This window comes from Mauremys reevesii, linkage group 6 (genome assembly GCF_016161935.1).
Source record: "Mauremys reevesii isolate NIE-2019 linkage group 6, ASM1616193v1, whole genome shotgun sequence".
Lineage (NCBI taxonomy): Eukaryota > Metazoa > Chordata > Testudines > Geoemydidae > Mauremys > Mauremys reevesii.
Window position 1 is genome coordinate 76,260,106 of NC_052628.1, and position 14,301 is coordinate 76,274,406.

The 14,301-nt window shown below is 38.9% G+C and overlaps 1 protein-coding gene across 1 annotated transcript in view; it reads left to right on the plus strand.

The window, feature by feature from the left end:
* Positions 1 to 14,301, plus strand: part of SLC12A2 (solute carrier family 12 member 2) — a 114,476-nt gene that overhangs the window by 33,459 nt on the left and 66,716 nt on the right. Inside the window, exons 2-5 of the mRNA XM_039544523.1 lie at positions 6,303 to 6,422; positions 8,519 to 8,594; positions 9,274 to 9,369; positions 12,678 to 12,817. Of these exons, the coding sequence (XP_039400457.1) occupies positions 6,303 to 6,422; positions 8,519 to 8,594; positions 9,274 to 9,369; positions 12,678 to 12,817 (432 nt within the window). The remainder of the gene's footprint in view (positions 1 to 6,302; positions 6,423 to 8,518; positions 8,595 to 9,273; positions 9,370 to 12,677; positions 12,818 to 14,301) is intronic.

The window sequence follows — 14,301 nt, forward strand, 5'->3', positions numbered from 1 at the left end:
AATCAGAACCATAAAATTGGTTTAAAAGCTAGTAAATAGAGCCCTGCAGATATCCACGGAGCATTTTTGCGAATAGTGTATCGGATGCGGATACAACCGCACAAAGCTCTACTCGCCGGCGGTGCCTGTCCCGTGGCATCTGGCTTGGGCAGCCTGGGGGCTGCAGCATGCTTGGGGCTGGTGGTTAGCAGCCAGTGGCTGGGCTGGGCGGCAGGCCAGAGTTGGGGCCGTCCAGCACCTGCTTGCTGCACCGCTTCCTGCCTGGCAGCTCGGGCCCCTTGGACAGCGCCAGCATCCCCACCATGGCCAGGCAGCACTGGCCGTGCTTCCGGCTCCTGGGCAACAGGGCCTGCCTCCAGCTGCAGGGATTGAAGCGGGCAGGGCTCCGGTGCCCCACCTCTCCGCCCTGCTGTGATGTAACATGTGTTGCTACTTTTGCTTGTGAGCCCCCAGGAGCAGCACGCGATATGATGCCCCTTCTCCCTAGCGTGCCACCCTGCGCCACCCCCGCCCCCTGCTCGCTCCTCTTCGCGCCCCCCCCCATCACTATCCCTTGTGAGATGTGGATGCAGATACAGGTAAAAGATGGCTAGTGGATCGTAGGTTGATTCTGGCAGCTACGGATCGGCTGCGGATCCAATTTTTGTATCCACACAGGGCTCTACTAAGTTCTCTAAGTTCTTAAATGTTCAGCTGTTTGTAGAATCTACCAAAGAAAGATGAGAGCCGTGGTATTGCTGTAACCTACTTAGTTGTTTATTGCACATAATAGTGATGAAGGGTATTTATTAGTCTTAAAAGGGTACCGAGAATATAAATGTGTTCAATAGATTAAACGTAAATTGTAATTCCTATACGGTTTAAATATAAAACAAAATAGTGGGGGTTTGATCAAAATTACACTATAAAAATAGGTCCACTGTAAATTCAGGGGAGTTGCTTGGTGATTTGAGCACCATGGAACACTTGAAAATTCTTTTTTCTCCCCTCTTAAAATTCTCCCCGATCTTTTTCAATAACACTCTGTTCTTTGTTTCTTATTAGAAACATGTCATTGTCTTTTTTGTGGAAGCAAAAGATGTTATCAAATGTTGATGGTCCTATGTTGGCCAAAGCATAAAAACTGCTTGAGTAATATAAACACGTGGGTCTTTTTTTGTTTTGTTATTAAAAAAAACAAGCACCAAACTGCTTGCAACTGATTTAATTTTAAAAATCAAAAGACAACTTTTTTATTTATTTTATTTTTGCGCAGAGTATTTATACATGGTAATTTTGGCAATTATGAATTTCAGAGCAATGATGAAGAGTTCATTTTTGTCTTGCTGGGTTATTATAACATTGGTTCAGGAATCCTCTTAAGGTGTATTGGAGGCTTTCTGAGCTTCATATCTGAGAGTATTAAAATAGTAATGAGATCACTGCCATTGCTCAAACTGCTCAGTGCCATAGTCACTCACTTTAGTCAAAGGGGCCCAAAAGAGGTCTGGAGGGGAAACAGATTTCTGACATAGGAAATCTGGTGAGAACTTAGATTAGGGCAGATGGTGGCACCTTTCCTGGCCTCCTGTATTATAGGGGCCCATCCTCCCCATCAGAAAGCACAATCCAGAGGTGGATTACATCAGATAATGAGTACCTTGGTGTTGTCAGTGCAAAGTTTTCTGCTTTGAGGGAGTTTGCTCATGAATAGAGTATCAAATCTTTCCTCTTTGTAGGGCACTGAGGCATCCAGAGCCAATTTTGTAGTGGTCAAAAAGAGGGCCTGATTATTTTTTTTCAACGAGGGCCTCTTTATACAGCTCTGGTAGTGTAAAGTGTTCTCAAAGTTGGCTTAAAGATCTGCACAGTATACACTGAGTGTCCTCAGGAAACTCAAAGCAGACACTGCCTCTGGTGTTAATCACTTTAGATGGACGTGAGTTATGGTATTTGGAGTTTGTGATCCTTCTGTTAGTGGACCCTTTCCTTTCAAATCTCCTCAGTTAAAGTCGTCTGCTTATAAGTATCTAGGGGAAAAAACTCCTACTTAAAATCTTAGCTCTTAAACAGGCCCATGTTAGATAGATATTACTATCAATGGGTGGTATAGTCATACTAAAATTCAGAAAGGGTTCTAATAAATAGAACCTACTAATATATTTTGGAAATTAGCGTCTCTTGGTTTATCAGTAAACGTTGGCATTTGAGAGCTGGTTTCTGTTCACGTCCTAGAACTTCAGAAGATGGAGACAGTCCTCTTTTCCAACAAAACACTCTTGGAAGAGGTAGGCAGTGTCAGCCACAGCCACAACTGTGGTTCCATCCCATAATCTCTAGGTTTTTCAGGGTGCCCAAGAATACTTGATCTAGACCACCCTTTACAGACTGGAGCCTAAGGGCTTGTCTACACAGGGAAATTTTATATGCAGTAAGTTAGTGAATTTATAGCACACTGGGCACTCTATCCTGCCTACCTGTGTAGGCCCTCTTACTGTGCTCTAAAAGCACCCTTTGAGGGAATGATTCTGTCTTGACTAGAAAGAGAATTTGCCTCTTTGGAAGTAATCTGCTATGCAGGCACTCTGGTAATTTATCTTCCCTTGTCAGGGCTGGCCAACAACATTTTGGTTGGAACCTGAGGTGGGGAGCTCAAATGATGCCTCCATGCCCCCTCACTTGGCCAAAACTTTGAAAGGTCTCAATTCTGCCTTCTTCCTGTTCTACTCCTCTCATGGTACTGCCCTGCTACCTACCCCAATAAAGGAGAATTAACAACTTAAAATGCCTTGTCCAAAATTTTTAAGTAACATTTAACTTTCAAACACCTGAACAGCAAATGTAACTTTTCTTGTCTGAATAGTAAACACTGGCATTTTTATCTCTTTGAATAATCAAAGCGGTGCTTTCTGTTGCTTCTTGGTTGCAAAGTTTTGAACTGCTTCCTGAAGGTCCATAGTCTGGGCCAGCTCATGCTCTGCTGAGATGGTTGCAAGGCCAACCTGCCTCTCCTGTGTCATTGTAGAGCATAGATGTGTTTTTATTAACTTCAGCTTGGAGAAGCTGCGTTCTCCACTGGCAACTATTACAGGAAGTGTTAGAAGTATGCGCAGAGCAACAAAAACATTTAGAAAGAGGGTGGTCATCTTATTTGTGTGCAGATATTCCAGAACAGCCTTTGGAGTTGATCCTGCTGAAATGTATCTTGAAAGGCTTTCAGTCCCAATGTTGGTGCACCATCTACACTGCCACTTTACAGCACTCAAACTTGCAGCGCTCAGGGTGTTTTTTGACACTCCTAAGCGAGAAAGTTGCAGCGCTGCAAAGTGGCAGTGTAGAAAAGGCCTAACTGAGGATTCTGTTACTGTCATTTACAATAAGTCTCCTTTATATCACTCTGGCAAGGTAAAGGATCCTTAATTGACTAAGAATGGGAACATTAGCAGCCTGCCTGCTTAGTTGTTACATTTCTGCTCTGCCTCAGGGATAGCCTACTTCACACAGCCCTACTCCTCCAAGCCCAGGATGCAGCAACAGTGAGCAAGAGGAACAGAGTGAGTCTCACTGAGGCCTTGGCTACACTGGCACTTTACAGCGCTGCAACTTTCTCGCTCAGGGGTGTGAAAAAACACCCCCCTGAGTGCAGCAAGTTACAGCGCTGCAAAGTGCCAGTGTAAACAGTGCCCCAGCGTTGGGAGTGTGGCTCCCAGCGCTGTAAGCTAATCCCCACGGGGAGGTGGAGTACTTGCAGCGGGGAGCGCTCCCGCGGCAGCACTGTACAGCTGCAAGTGTAGCCATACTCTGATTCCCATGCAGGCACTCTCCCAACCTTACCCCCTTAACGTCTCTCCATGGACACACGCACGCACATGCAGTTGTCCATCCCCCCCGCAGCAGAGTGCTGGGGGATGGGCTGCTGGGGAAGGGGTGTGTGTTCCACCACAGACTTCTTTGCTTCCCCATTTTTCTGCAGGGGCGCAGAATTCCCCCCAGGAGTAGCCCCCCCCCCCTCAATCTTCTCTTCTCCAGACTAAACAATCTCAGTTTTTTTTCAATCTTTCCTCATAGATCATGTTTTCTAGACCTTTAATCATTTTTGTTGCTCTCCTCTGGACTTTCTCCAGTTTGTCCACATCTTTTCTGAAATGTACCCAGAATGGGACACACTAATCCAGTTAAGGCTGATCAGCATGGTGTAGAGTGGAAGAATTACTTTTGGTGTCTTGCTTACAACACTCTTGCTAATAGATCTCAGAATGATGGGTGTTTTTGAAACAATATTAAATATTTAGCTTGTGATCCAGTATGACCCCCAGATACTTTTCTGCAGTACTCCTTCCTAGGCAGTAATTTTCCATTTTGTATCTGTGCAATGGATTGTTCCTTCCTAAGTGGAGTACTTTGCATTTGTCTTCAGATCATTTCTCCAGTTTGTCCAATTCATTTTGAATTTTAATCCTATCCACAAAAGCACTTGTAACCCCTCCCAGTTTCGTATCGTTAAGTGTACTCTTTATGCTATTATCTAAATAATTTATGAAGATATTGAACAGAACTGGACCCAGGACCGCTGTCTTTTGGTCCCACTCAATATCCTCTTCTTGCTTGACTGTGAACCACTGATAACTACTCTCTGGGAATGGTTTTCCAACCAGTTACGCATTCACCTTGTAGTAGCTCCACCTAAGCTGGCTGTATTTCCATAGTTTGTCTATGATGAGGTCTTGTGGGACAGTTTCAAAAGCCTTACTAAAGTCAAGATATACCACATCTACTGCTTCCCCCTTATCCACAAGGCTTGTTACCCTGTCAAAGAAAACTATTTGGTCGGTTTGACATGATTTTTCCTTGACAAAACCATGTTGACTGTTTCTTATCACCTTATTATCTTCTGGATGTTTGCTTGATTATTTGCTCCATTATCTTGGTATGTACAAATTGGTTTATCTAGTTTGTGTATTTGAGTTTTTTAATTGCTGTTTGAGGCTAAGGCATCTTCAACTGGAGTGGAGTAGTGGCATGCAGATGAGCCTCTCCTCCTAGCAGTCAAGAGCCTGATAACAGCCAAGGGGCAATCTATAGCCCAGCAGCACCCCAGATTTTTCACTAGCTTTTTGCTCAAACACTGTTTACAAGGTAGGACTATATAGATTACCTATCTGCTTTGTGGACAAGTTAGATCATTGTGAGACCCCTAACTTCCTGACTTATGTGTTTTTAAGTTCACATCAGCAAAACTTTTTTGTCTTTTGCGGGGGAGGGGGGGTTTAAGTACCCCCGAAAGACACAAGTTTTGGCGACAACTGCACAGTGTAGACATACCCTAAAGCAAAACCACTTGGTTACTCAACATTCTTTTTGAATGCTAGGCAATAGTAAAGGACGTCTGCACTGTGGGACTCAGAGTTAGATCTTCAGGGCATTCTGCAAGACCCATCTCTCTTCTCATTTTAGTTTAAAAAGGGGAGTGAGTGTGACTTAAAGGGGAATTGATTATTGTGGGGAAACTTTCTTGGTATGTGCTACAATCTTTTTACAGTGTAGGTAATTGACCCACTGCACAGACTACCAAAGAGAAGTGATCAATTCATCTTCATTTTCTTAACTTTAAATCAAGTTCAGTTGTCTTTTCTGAAAGAGATCCTCTGAGTTCATTTACAAGTTTATTGGGCTCAGTCGTGTTCACTTAACTAGTCCACTCTGCTGCTGGACTGTTTCACTGAATGAAATATTATACCCTGTGTTTAGGCAAGAGGTCAGACTAAATGATGATAAAGGTCCCATTTTTACGAGAGTGTTGTGTTTCTTAATCTTTTGAATCAGATTGAAGACCTATGAAGACACAGTTTATAAATCTAGGAAAAATATTTGAATAACGTGATTGCACTAATCTACACAGTAATAGATTGCATAGTTGCAATAAAAAAAAGTTTGATACTAATTTGATTGTAACTGCAGTGTCGGTGACAACTTAATTTTTGTAGGTACTGCTCATCTACTATGGCATGACTTAATCACTGCCTCAAGTAAAAACAGACTTTATTTTAAAAATCTTTTGTAGGGATTTCAAATATCTAAATTATAAAAATTACTGAAGTATGAAAATGTATACAATAGTCACATAAATCGTGACTAGAACACGCTACATAGATGTGGTCTTAAAAATTAATAATTTGTTGTCTGTGATCACTTTTACTAATGAACTGATAATGACATCTGAGTCAAATTTAATTGAGTGTCCAGTTCTGAAACCACCTTTTGGACACTTGTGTAAGGATAGTAGATGTAAGGTGTTTTAATTTATTTTCCCACCATCTCTGCAGGAACCTTTTGAGGATGGATATGCAAATGGAGAAGAAGGGACTCCTCCTGGGGAAGCTGATGCTACTTATGCTGCAGACAGTAAGGGAATAGTCAAGTTTGGCTGGATAAAAGGTGTATTGGTAAGTAAATATATGGTATGTCAAGCCTTTTAATAGATGTGACCTTGCCAGTTACTTTACATATTTTGAGTGAGTGTATTTTTCAGCAAGAATGAAATGTCAGTTGCAGATCTGTTTTGCTAAAAATAATTAAATCAAAGGTTAAGAAACAAGTACAAAATGTACAGGGGAGATATTGAAAAGTAATCTTTGCTAGCTTTTTAGTGCTTCAGGATTTGAAGGGAATGTGACCATCATCTTCCTTTCACTGCTATCCCATCACTGGTTTAGGATTTTGATACTGGCAATTATTTTCCCTTTTCTTCCTTCTGTAGATGTCTTCACTTCCTTAGAAATACTTACTGGGAGACTTAATTATGAATCACTCTTATATTGGGGCACTCAATCCTTACCTCAAAAATATACATCAGTTTGGGCCTGGGTAGATTTGGATTGAAATGGAAGAAAATTTAATTCTTTTGATACCAAGGGGGAAAAAAAAGCATTATTACACGAAGCAGGTTATTTACATATATTAACTACTAGCATTCTCAGTTTCTGAAGTGGTTACAAAAATTTCATCCTCTCTCAAACTGGAATTTGCAGGAAAATTCAAAACAATAATCTCTTGACATATTCAGCTATATAGAAGTAATTTATTCATGTAGGGTGGGTATTTTTATTGTTTTTTCATTTTGTCTTGGATTTAATCAATGAACTTTGCTCTCCCTTCCTTTTCATTAGCTATAATTAAAGGTTGTCCATTTTCTTGCTGATATAAACTTGCCGAGAGAAATAGAGTTTAAAGCTGTCAGAGCTCATTTGATTTAAACTTTGTAAGACCAATTACCTGGTCTCCATTGACTTTGTGAGCGATAAACTTAAATCCTGGTCTTCAAAGTGTGTAATGCATTTGTTTAAATCTTGACATGAAATTGGTGTAAACTCCCCCTCCCACAAATATATATTCAGGAAATGCACACTTTTCCCCAAGAAACTTTTAATTAAAAGCTTGCTGGAAGACCCACCTCTTTTGGGATTTGCTTTGTAATCTTGGGCAAAGTCCTCAGAACTATTCTTTAGTGATTCTTGTCTACTTGGGATATGCTACTCACATGAATAGTTAGAGCCCAGCTATGCATTTGTGTTTCCACTCCAATTATGTCTCACTGAAGGGCCTTTGAATAGGCTTTCTGGATCTTGGCAAATCCCTAGACATGCTGCTTGTTCTTGGAGCTCCTGGGATTTGAAGAGAGGCACATGTCTCCCAGTCTATACCCACTTGTTAAATAAACGTTTCACAACAAAAGAGAACAATTTAATTATCAGTTTTAAGACTCGATGCTAATTTTTATTACTTAAATTCTGTCGAGGAATAAAAAACCCAAAATCAAAATGCAAAAAGGCAATAATAAAAGCCGTTTTTCTAAAAAAAATGGAGTGCAGAAGAGTAGGGTTCAGAAACAAAATGTTCAGAACGACAGAGTTTTAGAAGAAGCGATATGGCCTGTTCCAGATGCCTTTCCAACTGTTGCTATAACTAAACTGTGCCTGTCCTTGTTTGAAAACAAAGAAGGAACAAAGGGCACTACGTAGGACTGGGAACAGAAGCAGCAGAGGACTAGCACCAATGCTCTAATATCCCAGCTTTCTAATGGTCTTGTCAGTTTTGCAATGGTGTATACTCTAGTATGAATTTTGAACTCTAGCGATGAAGAGAAACTCATTGTTCTCTGTGACCAATTTGGCATTTTTTCTGGAATTGGTCTAGGATCAAAAATATTAGGTTTCAGTTCTTGAATTAGTGTAATTTTCCATCCCTGATGAAGATAAAATGGGTAAGAAACCTGTGATCAGAAAACAATTCCTAGTCCCCAAGAGATGAAAGATGAAAAACTGCATCCAACCAAACCAGTAACTCTTGTATATACCTAATAATGTCACTCAGTCATGGAACATTTTAGGAGGGAAAAGGGGCTTTGCTACAGCAACTAATCCATTCAAAATTTTAAGTATGAATGTATTTGTAGGTTTAACATGTGGTTTGCAATACCTAGCTGAAATAACTCTATGTATATGTTAAAACCATGCAATTATGAGAAGATATGTTCTCCTAGGTACGATGTATGTTGAATATTTGGGGTGTGATGCTCTTCATCAGACTGTCATGGATTGTAGGACAGGCTGGGATAGGTATGTATGCAATTTTTAAAAATTTGACATCTTATTTAGTTTTAGCAAATGCAGTTATATATGGAGACTGGGTAACTTCTAAATGAGTTATCAATGATCCATGATTTTAGAGCAATTGGAGAAAGGGGGCTGAATAATACAGATGTATTGCCTGTTACACAGCATGATCATAAAATTCTTAAGCTAAATGGAAAAACTTGCTAGAATGTCTAATCTGACTCCTCCCTTCCATAGTTCTTCAGAGTGAGTTACATACTTTTAGTTTAGGTCTGAAAAGTAGAGAGTGATAGATATGGAGAGTATGTGGTAATACTTACACTTTAATTTAGCCTTGAAGGTTTAGCCCAGAACTGGACTACAGAGAACCTAACATCTATAGCAGGTTCTAGAGAGCACAGCTGCTACGCTATTGATAAGAAGGTGCAGTGTGTTCTCCCGACCAAATCTGATTAGTTCTCCCTGAATCCCACTGTGCCCAACTCTCTGGAGAAGAAGAGGGTAGTAGGAAAGGAGGTTTCTTCCATATCTGTATAAGAGCTCTGCCCAGTCTGTTATCCAAACCTGTTTGGAAAGTACACTCTCTCACAATTTTGACACAATGAAGTACAAGGCACATGTACTTTTCTGAAGCTATCTTTAATTTTTAACATATTATAACTATTTTTTTTTCTTTTCAAAGCTCTTTCTGTCTTGGTTATTGCAATGGCAACTGTTGTGACAACTATCACAGGATTGTCTACTTCAGCAATAGCTACCAATGGATTTGTAAGAGGAGGTAAAACTACTTTTGTAAATAGTTCTTTGTACTTTAACTGTGGCTAAAATTGTGTCTATAAGATAAGGTTCTGATTAAATCTGAGTTTCTTCTCCCTTCTCTTTAAGAATGATAAATAAGTGTTGATGGCATGAAGAGAAAATAGCTAAAAGGATTCCCTTTCTAGGAAATATCTGTTGTTCTGCAATGTCTCTCTCACCTCCTCCCACCTCCTCTTTTTAAAAAACAAATTAATTGAATAACTTGCAAGGTGGTTCTAACTGGTAGCTCACCTTCCCAATTTCACAGAAATGCTGCCTTGTTTTCCTGCAGATTTTTTGGTAGGGGGAGAGAGCAAGTCATTTCCTTGTTGTTTGTTGTTGCTATTTAAGTATTTTATAGTTTCAGAACCTAATTAGTGTTCTGTAGTAAGAAATTAGTTTTGTTTTTTTTATAATGCAAAAGGCACCTTGAAAATAAAATTGTTTAGGAATAAATCCATATGCTCATATATTTGCTCAGTAATTATGACTTTTTTTAAAAAAAGACATATTATTTTTTAAAAAATGAATGCTATTAAATAGCCCACACTTCTATTACATGGCTGGGTTAAAATTAAAAGAGTAATTTTAACTTTTTTCCTATAGATGAATCCATTGGATGAAATTTATGTATTTCCTGGTAAAAATATATCTATTGTTTCAGAAACATCTGTTGTTGTCCTATAGTAGAATATATTTGTTTTATTTTCTTCAGAACTATATAAGTTCCTGGGCACACATAATTTTATGGTGGCAGACTCTTCCAAAAGAAGTTCAATTGCTCTGAAAAGTTACCTTTTAGATAATGTTAATGCTTTTCTCTCCAGAAGGTATTGGTTTAAGACTGGCACTTTTGTTAGCATGCATGCTTATGTCCTGTAGTCAGGAACTATGTATCTACAAAATGATTTCAGTAAGAGCTTAAGGTGCAGGGATAGACTTTACTGTCATGAAATACTTTTGGAGCAGAGTAATCACTAGTATTCAATCAGCTGTTTTATTATAAAAACCAGTAATAAAGTAAAGCAATAGCAGTTACAAAAAGCTCCTTATGTGCCTATCCCACTCTTCGCTATTAGACACACAGACAAAAATGTCACTATTGCAGGGCAAATAAGATGCAGCAGGAACACCAACAACTAAACGTTAGCCTTGTCACAAGCATAAAATTGTCATTTGGCATTTAGCTGTTAAATGTGTCTATTCTAATTAACACTCTTCTTTTCTGTGTATTAAAGAGTAAAGTTATATTCTTGCTTCTCTTCTGGTAGACTCTAGGATTTATTTTTAAATCTATTCCTTCTCTTCCCCTATCCCATCCCTTTATGCACACACAATTAATATTTCCTAGTCTGAAATTGACCCGTTACTGGATTCACAGTATGCTATCTTCAACTTATAACATCCATTATCTGCAACTCTATAGGGCGATACCATTAAGGGAATGTGTGTTGTTTGCCTGCAGATTTATTCTTAAACATTGAGAATTTAAAAAAAAAACAACCATGCATTTCTATAGTATCAAATAATTTCTTTAAATTTCTGTTGTTTTTTCAGATGTTATTCTTCCACCTAGCCTCCAATGCCCCATTTTCTGTTTAAAACGTTCTTGTGCATGGAAATTAAGACAGAGAGAATATATTTCAAGTTGGATAATATAAAGAAACAGTTTTCAAATTGAATAGTTGTCTTCTGGTTGTCATGACATTCGCAGTGCAGTATAGAAGACTCCCTTGACATCATTTGAAAGCTAAAGAAACTCCAAATTGTATAGACTAGAGATTTATCATAAGACAAAGAATTTTATCAGCTATAACTGTTTTCAGTGTTCATTCTTGTTGAATGCATATGTTAATATACTGTTGTACTAGGATTTCTTGAATTGTGAGAATTTTTTTCTACCCAGGTAACAATTATAACCCAAGAAATAAGTCATTCTGAACAATTGGTTTGACTACTTTCTATCAAGTTGTGTGCTATACCAGTCAATATTTATTTCCAGCATTTCATGTAGATTACTTCCTGTTTAATACTGGAAAGGGCTGTCTGACTTTCAACAGATCTTTTAGAAATTCTTTCTTATTGCAAATTAGGAGATTTTCACTTAATGCCACATTTTGAAAATCTAGACAGATATGCCCAGACTTGTCAGGTCCATAACTGGCCTCCACAAAATTACAGCACTTATGTTTTGAGTAAAAAATGAAATTTCTGAGAATGTACAAGTAAAGTTAACTTAGTTGGAGTTAAAATTGAAGGCCAGGGGGTAAGGGTGAAGTGGGAAGGCCAAAATAAATGTTGCACCGTGTTTTTAGGCCCAAATGATCTTTATAATGAAGACTTTTCAAATTTTAATGTAATACAAACTTGCTGAAATCTCATGCAATGGTTACATCTGAAGAACTTTTTTAGGATTAATGATCTGCAGTTACACTTCCTAATAGAATTTTTTTTTAGATATAATATTATACTGCAGAAAATTCCATGAAGATCTGTCCTCTTTTTTCAAATGATTGTAACCTCCAGTTTTTGATGGGAATGAAGCTTCAGGGTGCTGTTAGTAGCCATTCTGAAAGAAGGAGTTTTGGCTATCTCTCGTTGTTCCCAATGGGCAAAAAGCCAAGCTGTTTTCAGGGTAACTCTGAACAGTGTAGGGGGGCAAGTACTTTGTAGCATGTAGTAATTGAAACAAAGTAGTATTTCTTGACTATATATGCATGTTTATGCTAATCTCAAATAATATACCTGATGGATTATTTAAAAAGAAAAAAAAACAGCACACCAACTACATAGATTTACAAACAAGTCATAATTTTTTCAGTGCATGTCAGAGGCACAAGTCCTCACTGAGGAAAATTCTGCTTCCATGTTATCTATAGGTAAAAGTGTGTCTAAGTAACAAAGCATTCAATCCACCTCCATCCTTCAAAATTATTTCGCCTGTTCAGACAGGCAAGTATCTGTAAAATTCCAAATCAGTTGTGTACTTGAACAATAAAACTGACAGAGCATTTCTGGTGACTGCAAGTCTCAGGTGATGATGTAAGGCACCAGGTTTAAGTAATTTTAGTAACTTGGGGAAGTATCTCTAGAAATAAATTGTCACTATCTGTTACATACTGAGTTTTTAAACAGAAATAAGGAAAGTAGTTGAGATTTATTTGTATTATCATAGTGCCTAGGATTTAAAAATTTCCTTAATGCTAGTGATTTTTGCTGCCCACATGAATAATTACAGCTCTGTTGGTGTCCAGAGTTCTAAAGCATTTTCATACAATTTTTCTTTAGGAGGAGCATATTATTTAATTTCCAGAAGCCTGGGACCTGAATTCGGTGGTGCAATAGGCCTAATCTTCGCATTTGCTAATGCTGTTGCAGTAGCCATGTATGTGGTTGGTTTTGCAGAGACAGTTGTAGAACTGCTGCAGGTAAATAGATTGCATTTGCTAATCTATATGACTACCCTGACTTTATGCTAATTTTTTATTTTGGTTAACAGCAGCATGTATTGATACAGGTTTAGGATGTGCTGAAATATTACTTTTCATATTAATACACTGTTGAATTATGACAAATTCAGTTTGATATTAAGTTTTTTGAATTTTGCCTTTTTAGAGTGGGACTAAGCTAAAATTGTAATAAAAATCAAATTGACAGTTTAGAAAAAAATATAATGAAATATGAGTTACTAATAAGCATTTTATTGTTGTCAAGCAGTCCTTTTAAAGCTTAAAATGAATGGCTGTCTTGTAGAATGTTCCCAAGCTTCTTTTAAAGGATCTAGAAAGATTTAAAAATGGGCAGAAAATAATAGAATGAACTTAACTAAAAATTACAAGTACGATCTAATTTCCCTGGGGCAGAATTTGATTGAGAAAAATCTTAAAATTCATGCTTAGTGAAAAGAAAAAAACCTGGAACATGGTAATGTAGGAAGAGACTTGGTAGTAATACCAAAAATGTCTGTATAGCAATATGGCAGCAAGAGAAGGCCAGTGCATTTTCTGGGTTGTATACACAGAGGTATCAGTACGCATAATGATAGGGAGGTAATATCCCTCTCTATATCAATCCTATGGTATAACCACACCTGGCATATAATAGATTATTCAGTTTGGTGCAATACATTACCATAAAGCTATTTTGCAGCATGAGCTTTCGTGGGTGAATACCCACTTCTTCGGATGCAAGCAGTGGAAATTTCCAGGGGCAGGTGTGTATATATAAGCAAGCAAGAAGCAAGCTAGAGATAACGAGGTTAGATCAATCAGGGAGGATGGGGCCCTGTTCCAGCAGCTGAGGTGTGAAAACCAACAGGACTCCACTGGCCATCACATACAGTCCCCAGCTCAAACCCCTCCAACGCATCATCAGGGATCTACAACCCATCCTGGAGAATGATCCCACACTTTCACAGGCCTTGGGTGGCAGGCCAGTCCTCGCCCACAGACAACCTGCCAACCTGAAGCATATTCTCACCAGCAACTGCACACCGCACCATAGTAACTCTAGCTCAGGAACCAACCCATGCAACAAACCTCGATGCCAATTCTGCCCACATATCTACACCAGCAACACCATCACAGGACCTAACCAGATCAGCCACACCATCACCGGTTCATTCACCTGCACGTCCACCAATGTAATATATGCCAGCAATGCCCCTCTGCTATGTACATCGGCCAAACTGGACAGTCTCTAAGGAAAAGGATAAATGGACACAAATCAGACATTAGGAATGGCAATATACAAAAACCTGTAGGAGAACACTTCAACCTCCCTGGCCACACAATAGCAGATTTTAAGGTGGCCATCCTACAGCAAAAAAACTTTAGGACCAGGCTCCAAAGAGAAACTGCTGAGCTCCAGTTCATCTGCAAATTTAACACCATCAGTTTAGGACTAAACAAAG